The 13,721-nt window shown below is 42.8% G+C and overlaps 1 protein-coding gene across 4 annotated transcripts in view; it reads left to right on the forward strand.

Moving 5' to 3' along the window:
• LOC130157691 (sphingosine-1-phosphate transporter SPNS2-like) overlaps nucleotides 1–13,721 on the forward strand; it is a 141,456-nt gene that overhangs the window by 79,738 nt on the left and 47,997 nt on the right. For all 4 annotated transcript variants that reach the window (XM_056357610.1, XM_056357583.1, XM_056357593.1 and 1 more), the window contains exons 4-7: nucleotides 5,905–6,056; nucleotides 8,308–8,374; nucleotides 11,002–11,144; nucleotides 12,326–12,478. In XM_056357610.1, the coding sequence (XP_056213585.1) occupies nucleotides 5,905–6,056; nucleotides 8,308–8,374; nucleotides 11,002–11,144; nucleotides 12,326–12,478 (515 nt within the window). The remainder of the gene's footprint in view (nucleotides 1–5,904; nucleotides 6,057–8,307; nucleotides 8,375–11,001; nucleotides 11,145–12,325; nucleotides 12,479–13,721) is intronic.

Here is a 13,721-nt window from a genome sequence, read left to right on the forward strand (position 1 = left end):
TACATCAGTGTCCCTGTTTGACTTGGAAACTTTCAGATTCTGAAAGGTGACCCCGTCGTTACTGGGAGAGCTAAGAGAATTGGGGGAGTTAGTGTTTATGCAGGTCAAATACTTGCTTTTGTAAAGCCATTCCATCGCTCAGCTCTTCTAGCGACTCTCAGCTAATGAACTGCAATTTGAACTGTGAGTTTACAGGAGCCAATGCTCTTAGTCACAATACCGATACTCAGAAGCACGTTCCTGGTTTGGTTTGCATCATGGTTAATGGTACATCTTCTCATACCTGTGGTGAAGGGTGTGGTGTGTCAGCTTTAACCACTTCGATGCCTGCAAAGTGCTGATTTGGCTGGGAAAAGTGAATGGAGTGCAAGAGGCAGTGGTGTTTGCCTGGCCAGAAAATACAGTTCTGCTCAGGAAAGGCAAATGCTTGCACATGAGTGTAGCTGTCAAAAGGGACCACTGTTGTGCAGCCCTTGAATGTACATTTGAGCCCTGTGGGTTTTACTTTGCTCAGCTGACTCCTGCAATATATCAGATTTATCTGTCTTCAGTTGATCTAACTGATCGCTTTTGACTGCTGTGGTACCCTGGATGTTGTCAGTGCAAGACTCTGCCAGCTGCAGAAATACAAGAGTGTAACTGCAGCGCAACTGAGTTTGCTCTAGAAATTCAGGGGAATTCAGTCAGTCCCAGTGCTTTCTCCTTAGTTTGTTGTCATTCTGCACACATGTATTTTAGGCTTTGGGTGGCAATCCTAGCTGCCTAGTGGCAGGAATGGCCTTATGCACATCATCTTGCCAAGGCTGCAAACCTTGATCCATAGCCTTGTTTGTTGCATAATGTTTATATAACAAAGAAGGAAAATATGGCAAACCTCAGCAGTTCAAGTATGGAATTTCATGGTGCTGAACCCTCTTTTACAGAAGCTATATGTAGAATCTGTAGGAGGTTAACTCAGTATCGTCATACAGGAAAGGCTGCAGGTGCACTGGCTGTAGCAATATGAAAGATTCTACTTTTAGACCAGCAACATCAGTTCAAAACATGACTTGTACTGGTGCTGTGCACACACACGCACGCACAGAAGTCATTTGTACTAGGTTGGCTATATGTGTGATCTCATCAGCCCGTGTGTCCCTAATCTGAAAGAAGTATGTATTCAGCTATTTTTATGAGACCCTTACAAGCTACTTCACATTCAAATGCAAATACTTAATAACTGAAGCTTAAGGATCATATGATTCTTTAGACAGTAAATCTGGTGGTTCAGAGTTGTACACATATTTGGCAGATTATAGGTTTATCACTGACAGCTAATCTTTTAAAGAACTGTGGCTTAATTCCTTTTGTTAACTAATTAAAAAAAAGAGAAAGAAGTTAAAGCTGTAATTAGAGCTATTAAAACATGTATTACTCAATCAGTGGTCTATACAGCTAGGATAAATGTATAATTAGGAGGTTTGTCCAAACATGATTAAAGCTAGTCATGTGTCCTAGGCCATCAAACATTTATGTGTGCCTGAGACTGAGAGTGAAGTCAGTACGAAAATGTGAATATAAACAGTGTCATACTTTCTAGAGAAAATACATGAACTGTCTTTTGGAGTATTATAAATATTTAACTCAAATCATAAAAGCTTTTTTCAGATGAAAATTCTGGAAGGGTTGTGTCACACCCATAGCTTCTAGTCGATAATGTCACTGGCAACAGTGACCAGACCAGGTCCCATCTGACGCTGTGATCTGTCACTGTTGTTGTCTAGGGTTTGCTGGTAGTTTAAGAAATTTGGGTTGGTAGGTAGAGTAATTTCTATTAGCAATCGTCACATTCCCTGAGGCACAAGGATTTGTATCCCTTCCAAAACTCAGGTCTGTTTTGGCGGACTGGGTTTCTTTTGTGTTTGGGTGGTTAGCCCTCAAATCACAAAGTAGCAAATTGTTCAGCTTTAGAGCTAGAGCATTTTTTTCCTTCCGTATAGTTAGGAGATGGGAGGAAGAAAGCAGGTCCGTTGACCTTTTCTCCCTCAAAACATACGTATGAGTGATTTCTCGGTGCAGTAGTCTCTGGCGATGGCATCTCTGGAAGGGAAATTCCCAGGAAGGCTGTAGCAGTTCTGGGTCTCAGTCAGCCACCATTCTTTCCATATGTTGATGGTTTACTGTATACTAGAATCCTCCCTGGCTTGTGTCTCATCAGCCCCTGCATGGCACATACAAGTTGGAGAAAGGGACTCGGAGCACCTTTGCATCCTGAATTGCCCCAGGTTTCTGCCGTACAGGCATTCAAAGAAATCCATCTCATCTCTACAATCCAGGAGATATTAACAGCTCTCACGGAGGTGCTGGCATCTGTGATGTGACTGCTAACCAAAATTAAATACATAAATAAATTGTTTGCTGTAGTAGCTCTTTGTTCCAAAAAACTTTAGTTGCGAGCACTGGCCCAGAGAAAAAGACACTGAAGTATTGGGGTTGGTGGGCTTAACCTGTGGAAAAGGAATAAGCTCAAGTGCTGGAAGCTGACTCCTGCCAGGGTGAGAACTATTTGCACAGATGAACAAATTACAGAAGAGTTCCAAAGTAATGTAGAAAGGAATAAGCTTCTTTAATATATATCAATTTCTGCTTCGGGAACAGTGAAATTCAGTTAGAAGTCTTAGCTGCCTGTCTGTACTGCTTTTAGGCACAGAAAATGTAGAGAAGAATTTGGCTGATGTCAGCCCGGTTTGTCTCACTGAGACAAAAACTGCTGAGAATCTTGGGGTAGGACAGAGTGGAAAAAGCACTTGGGGGGGAAATCGAGTGCAGAGGGAATGGTAGCAGTGCCCTGCTACAGCTGTGGAGGAGAGCAGCACTTCCTCTGCCTGCGTAATTGCCATTTGTTTCTGCTCGTTGTCATGTTCACATACACTCAGAGAGGGAGGGAGATGTTCATATGGGTGTATGTCTACATAAATAGACAAAAAATAGCAGTTGTCTGTATTGTACACATCGTGGTTTTAGGACTAGTTTCTAAGTGGTTTATGGTATGTCTGTGATCCAAATGAGTAGCAGCATAAGAATTTTGGAGTTGTTTTGTTGTTTGGTTGTTTGGTTGGTTTTTTTCCTATATGAAAAATGAAAAGATTAGACCTCTCTCAGAAATGACTTTTCATCTTGGGGAGTTACCCAGCCGTCCTTCTTCAGAGATGACAAAAACATAAGTTTTGACTGACTGATTAGAGATGGAAGATTGGGGGTCCTAGCTTGCTGTAACAAATTACTGCATAATTTTATTCTATAGGTTCCAGTAGGATGCATGCTAGCCAAAGATCCAGTAGACATCTTTCAGTAGGGTAAGAGGAGGCATTAGCTCTTTAGAGCTCCAAAACTATGCACAACGTAGAATAGGCTATAAATAATTCTCTAATATTTTTTCAGATTTTTGTATGTTTTGCCTAGTTGTTGCACCTAAACAGCTGCGTGGTCCGTAGTCTTGTGTATGTGATCTCAGAAAGGCAATGCCATTCATGTCTTTGTGTAGCTTATGCTTTTGTAAGACTGCTTTTATTGCCAACTGAAATCAGAATCTCTTGACTTAAATTTGGATACTGCAGCTTCAGATAACATAGTTCAAATATTAAACAGGTATTTGGAGTATGTTACGTATGGGATGAGCAGGGAGGAGGATCTGAGGAGGAACTGGGGGAGAAGAATGAGCTTGTTGCTTGCTTGCTTCAGGTGATTTTGTTGTGCTGGGACTCCAATTCAATGGTCTGGATGGAACCAAGTCACTCTTAACCACAATAGGAAAACTTTGTACAGTTTTCGTGCTTTCCACAAGCGTTGTTAAGAGGAGCCTTATAACACCATTATTTGGAGAAAACTCCTGTCCAGTGCATTCACTGGGAGTGATGCTGGCTGCTGAGCACAAACTTGTGTCATTTTTCCGTACGTATTTCAAAATTGAGGAACATCCAGTACATTTGCAAGGTCATTCTACAGGTGTAACTAGCACTGTCTTAATACTCATTCCAGGTCTGGCAGATGACTGTTTTGCCTGTCACCCTCTCTGTGATGCAGATCTGAACCTTTTAAGAAACCAAAATCATGCTCCAGTTCCCCCGCTTTCTAATTCTGCGTGACTAAGTCATTCAGCATGTTATAAATACTGTTGCTCATTCCGAATACATTGGTTACCTGTGCACCAATCATTGTCAGCATATTTCTGCAGTGGAGTGGTTTAGCATTGGGTAATTGGCATAAATTAAATTGCTTGAGTCACAGTATTGCCCTTTTTTGCATACACCCACGTGTGTGTTACATATGTGCATTTTATGGGAGATATATGAATGATAGCAGCAGTGCAAACGCCCTGCCAGCAAACAAGGAACTTGCATATACTCAGAAAAGAGGTATTGATGCAGAATTTATGTCCAAATAAGAGGAAGTAAAGAGCGTGCAAAAATATTATTATTTTTTTTGTCGTACTGTCAGTTTTGTCTGCTGATGGATATATTTATGACTGAGGCACATGGCTTAATGTCTGTGTGGTGTTTTCTGTATCTGAGAGCTCTGTACTCTGGCTTAGCTTTGCTGTAGGGCACAAAGTCACTTCCCTACAACTCAAATATTTCCCATCTGAAGAAGGGGAATCGATAATCGCTCGTGGTTCTCAAAGCATTTTTGTGTTTAAGGACATACCATAATCCCTGCTGTTCTTCTTAGAAATGATCTACAGAATAATCACAGCAAATTGAGGATTTGTAGAAACAGATCTCCCTGTGCTTACGGTTTTCTGCAATTGACTGTTTAATTTGCGCACCTGCAATTACTTCTGGGTGTAGCTCAAGCTGCATAGATGTCTGAGAACCTGATTGTGCTCATGTATCAGGTATTTAGGCATCAAAGTCTTGTGCCTTATGCCCTCACGCAGCAGCACCCAGAAAACTGCAAGTGCAGTGAAAGAGGTCAGCTTGAAAATCAAGTCCTTGCAGTTTGCAGAAGTGTTGGCTGAAACGGGCCACGAAGAAAACTCTGTTAGATGAACCGTTCCTTGTCATCCATTTTCGGCTGCATGGTGGTGAATGTGAAGTCCATTAATGCTCTGGGCAGCTTAATGAATTTTTCAACCTGTGCCATTGCTTCGCATGGCTCCGAGTCGTTCACCGGGTGGTACTGCTGACCGAGCACACCAGTGTTCCGTGGTTTGCCATAAAGCTCGCCTCTTATCTCTTGGAACTCTGTGCATGGCACCTCGGATTGTAACCGGAGATTTTTCAGAGCTGTTCAGTGTTGGCTCGTTCTGCCTTCCCGCTGTGAGGGGGAGAGCCCTGAGATAGGTGCTTAGCACCTTGAAAAAATTCCTTTATGCTGTAGCTTCTAATGAAGGAAAAATAAATTATTTTGGGGGATGGCTGGTTCATCTCTTTGCACAGCTGTGAAGAATCTTTAGGATTTCACCAGTCTTAACTTGTCCCTTGGCGTGCTGGGGAGGCTGGGGCTGTGCTCAGCAGGTATTGCTTTTGCTGGGTCCCAGAGCAGGATTTGCTGCTCCCCTGCCTTCCTCCGTCAGTGCCGTCTTGGCAGCGCCTGGGCTTAACAAGAGCGAGCTGCAGCCTGAGAATAAACTCAGGGTCTTCTGACTGTATTAGAATCTCTTCTTCAGTGTTGCTGTGTAAACACATATTATTATTACTTTTCATTCACACCTATAAATCTTCCCCCAAAAATATAGTTCGTTTCCTCCTGGCAAGAGACAAATGAAAGGAGTCGGAGGTTTTAAAAAGAATTGATGCATACAAAAGGATCACGTTCCAGTTACATGGGTTTATATTTCCCCATTTGCTCAGATTTCACTGTTGTCCATCCTGAATTTAAAAAGACAAGGGGAGACCCGCTAACATGTTTCATTTCTTTTCTCAGTATTTTTGGCTTCTTGTGCTCTCACGAGGTTTGGTTGGCATTGGTGAAGCAAGCTACTCCACTATTGCACCAACCATCATAGGAGACCTTTTCACCAAAAACACAAGGACCCTGATGCTGTCTGTTTTCTACTTTGCAATCCCTCTTGGCAGGTAAGTGACATAATGCTTCTTTCATCTGGTTTTGGCTTTTCTCTTAAAGTAAGCTCGCACAGATCGCAGGTTGCTAATGGTGAAAGTTCTTCTGTCTTTGGTTGGAATGATTTAGACAGGAAGATATTGTGAGCAGTGACTAATTAGTTGCAGGAATTGGATTTTTTTTCTAGCCCTGTTACTGGTTCACTTGTGACTTTTGGGAATTAGTGGGAAGTTTGATATTTGTTGGGTTTTGGTGTTTGGTTTTTTTACAGCAGTGCCACTGAAACAAAATTTTTTAGCATTGTTAAATTAAACTATCATTTCGGATAGTCTTATATCAGTTCTCTGAATTGTTGCTTCGGTTCCTGTGAGGTCTAGGCCTCCTTTAAGTAATGTTTCAGGTTACTGTGAAATCAAGATCTCTGAAGACACTAGGCTGAATTTTTAAAAGTGAGCAAATGGGTACCTGCTTCTGTGTGACAGTCTAGGTATCAGAGGTTTCAAGAGGAATATGCTATATAATATAAACAAATTGAAATTTTGACTTTGAAAAATATTTTTACTTTAAGCTCAAATTCTGCCCAACCTTGGATTTGGCCAATTGGACTAAGTTTGGAATATGCAACTAAGCCAATCTTAGATGACTTGCGAGTTGCGGTGGCCAGCCCGTTCTAGTGCTATTGCCACTGAAACAACGATTAGGAGAAATTGTGAAGTCTAGTGTAGACAAGGCTGAAGGGAGAAACCATAATGATAGTTCACACTCAGTCTTGAAGCAGAGTAGTGGCAGACAGCCCAGCCCACGGATGCCTGATGAAAGCAAGAGACACTCAGATTTGGAGCAGTTGTTTCCTCCAGCATTTTCTTTCAGTTGAGTCCCCTTATCAGCCCACTGCAGTATCACATTGTTGGGACAGCAGGGAATTTGTGATTAGTTTATTTTTGTTTTTTTCTTTTAAAATAATGGCTGACCCTGTATTGTGAGGTTGTAGGGGTGGGTTCACATAGCTTGCATACCGACTCCCAGAGCTGGAGAACATCCTGTGCAATAGTGGCATCGTGGGTTCATTTCCAGCAGGGAAAACAAGGGCAGCAGTTTAATCCCCCCAACTCAGGGAAAAACTTTGGGGTTTGGGTGGTGCATTTTACAAGTTAGAGCACTCATCCCTGAGATAAAACTCACAAACATCCCTCTGCTCTTGAGGAAAAAGAGATAGCCAAGTCCTTAACTGGTGAACAGGATATTTTCCCAAGAGGACCAAGGATGCCAGATATTTGCATGGAGAACTCAGCAAACTATGGCTAGCATGAAATGACAAATACTCATCCTGTTGAGCCTGATTCTGGGGCTTCATTATCTTAATATCCAACAGAGGTGTGGATCCATGGTTTGATTTTGGGGCCTGGGGCCCGTCTGTGGAAAAAAACCAGTTTTGGGTTGGTGATAAATGGCAACCTCCAAAGCTTAGCAGGCTGTTCAGTGAAGGCATGTGGTGGCTGACACCTGCCCCACAGCAGTCCTGGCAACTTCTAGCCAAGGCAAACTCAACTAATGCAGCAATTTTGGAAAAAAAAAAAAAAAAAAAGGATATTCACATCCGTTCAGTTCACCTTGAAAGAAGTGTGGCTACGTTCACCTCGATCTAGTCTCCTGAGCCACCTTTTGTTACCACAGTGTAATTCTTAGCATGTAGCTGAAGGTTCTGTTGCTCCTTTATCTTCAGAGGGGATTCCCAAGCTTTAGGTCTGATGTTCTCCGATCAGATGGTCTTGCGCGTTCTTCTTGGGTTTTCTTACAAGCTTATGGAAAATGGTTTCTTCGTGGATAATTTCAATCAAGTACTATCAAATGACAAGAAAAATACTTAGTGATCGAATGTGTCATTGAAGGGCGCTTCTTAACTGAGAGCTTGAACATAAAATTGTTAAATATTCATATTAGTGCACAGAAAGGCCTGATGTAGAAATTAAATAGGGAAATTCTTTTCAAGGCTTTGTTTCCACCCAATGTAGATTGAAATGTCAGCCATAAACTTGAGAGCAGTGTCCAAATTTGCATCAGATTTGAGCATTTTTAGATCAACAGTGCTGGGAAGAGTTACTTATTAGCCACCACCTCCTTCATCCGCTGTGTTTCTTCCTGCAGGAGAAGAGACCCTAGGACACAAAATTGATCATGCCTCTTTTTTATCTCTATTTAAGAACAGCTATGACTGAAGTGCTCTGTTAAAGCTCTGACTGACTCTCGTCTTTGTATTTCTTGCAGTGGCTTGGGATACATCACCGGGTCAAGTGTGAAGCAGGTTGCTGGAGACTGGCACTGGGCGTTGCGGGTAAGCCACTCGCCTAATAACACCTTAACAGTTGCATCGGTTGATGAGTGTTATGAGGAGTTCTGTCACAAGCTCCTCAAACTGTTACTATATACAGAAGGTGAAGGATTAGGAATTACGTCTATGGATATTAGGTGCATAGCAGATGCATTCTTTAAGCAGATGGGAAAGGTATGTGGGTTTGGCTCATTGTACTTGGCTTCTTCCCTGCCTCGGAGCAAGGATTTTCCGATCACTTTATTATCAGTCAACCATGATTTCTTGATGGGGATGGGAAGATGAGGCATTGGCCTTAAATCAACTCTACAGTCTTTCAGTACCCTGCTGTCAAGAAACTCCGAGAATGGCTTCCTGCTTTGAGGAAAAAACACTTTGTTCCAGTTTCCGCTTGTTTTTCTGCCCTGAGACAGTCGGTTTCCTTCTATTTTAACCTCTTGGGACCTTGATAAATGTGTTGAAAAGATAATACACTCCAATCACATACACACAAACGGATCCTGCAGACAAAGATGTCTTGAAAGAGCGGAGAGGAAGCGTCCCAGCAGAACTGTTCTCTGACCTTTGGCGGTCTGGGTGGCATGAGCCCCCGTGAGGTGCATTCTCTGGCTCTGGCACTACATGAAGACAATGAATCTCATGAAGCTCAGGCCAACACCATTTATAACAGCAGGTGATGAAATACATGGGTTCCCATCTCAAGCAAATGTGCCCTTCTGGAACACAAGCCATTCCCTCCCTGCCCAGCAAGGGTAAGCCAAGCCAGGAAAATCACCGTGAATGGTTTGTCTGCAGCCAGGAGAGCGGAGAGTAGTTTCCAGCTGTGAACCTGAAATGAAAGGTTGAATAGCCTGCAGCTTTACACCGAGAGGATGGCTACCTCATTCAGTAGCAGAAATACTTTAAAGGGTAAAATTAACTTTTGAGCAGAGGCCAGCACAAGGAATAAGAAACCCCAAAGTCCTTCCTCCTGGTCACTGGGCTTTAATGAGGGTGATACACTGGGGCACTCTTGTGTTTCTATCTGTAAACCCCAAATGATTAATCTGTGCAAAGAAACCCTCGCTAGCGTCTTTCTTTTCAGATGAAGTCTCCATAGTTATCATGAGAAATCCAGACTTCCTTCAAGCCTGTACCCCTTATGGGGTCATAGGGGTCATAATTTCCACTATAAATGACACATTGATGCATGATTCCCTGACTGTGCAAAATTGTGGGGACTCTGACAAGCTGCACACTTCTATGATGGTTGGTATGGACAGCATTGCTTAGTTTTTATGGTCAAACAGCACATGGTGAATACTTCCAGACATCAGTGTAAAGCAGCCTCTGTCCCTGTGTCAGTTGTTATGCTATTGTGAGATGTGAAAGATTCCCCTAGGTGATGCTTCCCTCTAGGATCTCCTGTGGTCTCCAGATCCAGGAGAGGTCAGCGATAATCTGTACTTCAGGGGGCTGAAGAAGACAGAAGGGCACACTGGCAAGCGGCAGCTTTGTCTCTGGCCGTGGCAGTAATATCATTGTTTCATTGGAGCATTACTGGGTCTCGGTGGATATTGTCCCATTGGGGCATTAAGCCTTTAGATGAAAATCAAAGAGGCTTTAAATGATACGGCCCTAGAAAAGCCCAGCATTTCCATTTATTTTGCCAGTGCCGTGTCTTGTGTTCAACTGTAGTAAAGATAACTGTATCAGGCTTCATTTATCCCTGGATGAGGGATTTTCCTGAATTCCCAGTTCTGAAATATTTTTGTCTCCCCTTGCCTAGAAGAATTCTGGGTTTGTCAGCTTTGGGCATGAAACACTGCTGTATGTGTAAAGGCCATTCTCAGATTATTATTGGAAGCGTGTTTTTTTTGGAACAGGAATTTATTTTTAAAATAGCGTGCATAGAAGTGATGATAGTTCAGTGAAAATCTATGTTCCTGTTTTCCTAATGGAGCTATTTACCATTCTGATGATGTTGGAATGTCAGTGTGAAAACAAGACTCATGTTTGAAGCTTGCAAAACAGTGTGGGATCGCTGTATTTTTCTCTAGTCATTGGGAGAAAGGGTTGGAAACTCGGAAACCTAACCCTTCAATGTGTCATTTTCCTATCTTCCAGCCTGAATTTTCAGTGTCTGCTGTACACTGAGGTCATCGGAGGAAGCCGCCTGAAAATGGGAAGCCATTTGGGTTAGCTGGAAGAGGGATGCCTGTCAAGCAAGGGTTTTCAAGCCAGCATACTACCTACATCCAGAAATCTTTTACCTAGCCTCATTGCCTTTAAAAGGCTTCTGCACTCTCCCACAAACTAGTTGGTCTCTCAGTCCAGCTGGGAGTAGGGTTCCAAAGAGTTAAACAGCACTGAAGAACTGTGTTTAGATGAATCTTGGTACTTTAATAACACAAAGAAATGGGCTGCCTTAATCAGAGTATTCTCAGAGCTGCTTGCTTCCAGAGTGAGATAAGAGGTCCAGGGAATGACAGGGAGGAAGGAAGTGAGCAGATGCCTCAGTGTGCTTACGGATTCTGGCTAGCTGTAAAGAATCAAGTCACTGAAACAAAACTAATATAATCTGCTTCTTACTGACTAGTCATAGCAAACCCTCCTGACTCCTGTGCTAATTCCCTGTTCCTTTCTTGCAGGTATCTCCGCTCCTGGGAATGATAACAGGGACACTCATCTTGATATTTGTACCTGCTGCTAAAAGAGGACATGTTGAACAACTTGGGGGACAGCTGAAGGCTCGGACCTCATGGCCAAGAGACATGAAAGCGCTGATTAGAAAGTAAGAGCACTCTAGTAAAAGGCGTGCCTTGCCTCTAACGCTTAATTGGAACATCCAATGGCCTGTACTTCTTAGAGCTGTGAGACTGGAAGGTGACAACACGCAGGGAGTTGCAGGAAGTTTAGTCTGTGGACCTAGGGAAAAAAAATCACGGTTATGTTTTCATGAGGCATCGACTGTAGTGACAACGATAGATTCCAGTTTTTGCTCTAACCTTTCCAAGATTGGGATCTAAGAGAGCGTCTGCTTTGTTTGGCTCATACTTCAGACAAATCAAGGCTTTTGAAGTGTAGAAATTGCTGTGTTCCTGTACTAATTGTTGTGCCACTGTTGTTCAGACGCTTAGATCCTTTTTCTTCCTTGAAAGAGCTAATGTGCTGAGGGGAAAAAGAGAGTTAAATGCCAGGGCAATTTAAGAGGAGAAGATACACAAAAGCTTGCGCTACATGACAAGTTTAAATATATATATTTATACAGCCACATGTGACTGCATGCACGAGCACTGAATGTGCTTGGGTGCTTGTATATGTGCATAAAAGATCGCATGCTTGTGAGTGTTGAAGCAGCTGTACTTGCTTCCAGAAAACTCGCCTGTGAATATGCAAATACTTGCACTGGTGAATTCAGTCTTACATTGGAATTCTGATGGAAAACATGTGGTGTCCTTCATTTTGAGAGCTGCCAGCTAGAATGCCTTCCTGGTATTGTCATCCAGTCTCAAAGGACTATGAAAAGTGATGATGGTTAATATATCAATATTTATATATTACTTATTTTGGTAGTTTATCCAAGTAGTAATCACATGGTGGCATAAATGGGGAGGGAGAAGTGAAACTAGTCATCCAGATAAACAGGTGATATTACAGTGAAAGCCCCGTGGTTCACACATGATGTCTTAGTGACTAAGTACTGAATGTCTTCTGAAACAGTCCCACAAAAAAATGGTCTCTCTGAAGAGTTAAGTACATTATTATCAATGGAGCATCACTAATGAAGAAATATTCTGTGCTGCTTATTCTCCATTGCTTTGTACCTTGTCTTTTCTCTGCCCGTTGGCAAAGGTGGTTCGTATGGGAGAATACTGTGTTGTCACCAAAGCACAGGCTGCTGTCCTGGGGCTCCTGCTTTTTCACTTTTTCCGCTGAACCTTCCCTTGGTTTTGCCTCTTGCCGTCTCCACAGCCGCAGCTATGTGTTCTCGTCGTTGGCCACCTCAGCTGTCTCCTTTGCCACAGGGGCGCTTGGCATGTGGATCCCTCTCTACCTTCACAGAGCACAGGTCGTGCAGAAGACAGCGGAGACCTGCAGCTCGCAGCCCTGCAGCACCAAAGATAGGTGAGCTTCATACTCCACTGCTTTAAAGAGGGGGATAAGGGGGTGAGGGCTGTACCAGAGGAAACAGGCAAGTCCCACAGAGTCAAGTTACTAGAATGTCTGTAATTTCCTCTAGGTCTTTGCAACAATGATAGGAAATGCTGGGATTGTAAACTAGGTTTTATTTCTCTTCTTCATTGCATGAAGTCAAACCAAGGCAGAAGCAATGACCTCAGCTCTGTCTTAGTTCCCAGGCCGTTAGTGCAGAAGTAGAAAAAATACTTTTGTCTTCGCCTTAGAGGATGTTTGGAGAGCTGAGAATCTGGTTTCTTAAGACCCATACTTACCTGTGATAGCAGCAGAATGAGCTGGCAGGTTGGGCAGCCACGGTGGTGGCTATAATTCAGAGGTGGCTGTAATTCAGAGGCTGGACTGGTTCCCCTAAAGGCTGCAGGGACTAACCCTGCAGGCTTTTGTTTCTGTGTGGGGAAGGACTTCAGTGTGTCAGCGTGTTTCATTGCTCCGTGTACTATTGTGTAGGCTGATCTTTGCTGAAGAATGGTGCAGATCTGGGACACTTTGGTCTGGAATGCTTGATGTTATACAGTGGTTGGGTTTTTCCAGTCCCAGTTATATAATGTCACGTGCAGCACATAAACTATGAAAAGTAATTCATTGTTCTGTGCTTTACGGTGATGGCACAAACCAGAAAATGCTAAAAAAGCATTTATCCAGGTGAATAAAAGATACAAAAAACTGCCTTTTGTCAGCTCTTTCACTTTTTAGCTTGTGAGGGAAAAATGGTATTAGTAAAACCTTCTTGCTCTAGCTGACACAGTCTCATCTCAAGTAAACTACTTAGTAGTTTGAAGTACCATCAACTAGAGTGTCCAGCGGGCAGTCTCAGTCTGTTCTGCAAAAATGCAGCGAGCAGAAAATACAGCTGCAGTCTGACTGCCCATCTGCTGTTTACAAAGAGAAGTTTTCCACTCCTTGACGACACCTATATTTTGAGCTGCCCTGGAGCTGCTGTTAACGGAGTTGCCAAAGATTCTGTCTGTAATCCAAGTCCTGCACGTACAGTAGGGAGAATCCTTGACAGCTCCTGGCTCGTTAAATTTAAATTAACACATTTCAAATGTATAACCTAACAGCAAAAGAAGGCTTCTTTGAAGTCGTCTGAAGGGAGTTAGAAAGTCAAAGTATGTTGAAAGTCTCTGACATTTAAAATTTTGGTCGTTTCCTTTCCCTTAAGGTTCCTAGT

Source organism: Falco biarmicus, chromosome 1 (genome assembly GCF_023638135.1).
Source record: "Falco biarmicus isolate bFalBia1 chromosome 1, bFalBia1.pri, whole genome shotgun sequence".
Lineage (NCBI taxonomy): Eukaryota > Metazoa > Chordata > Aves > Falconiformes > Falconidae > Falco > Falco biarmicus.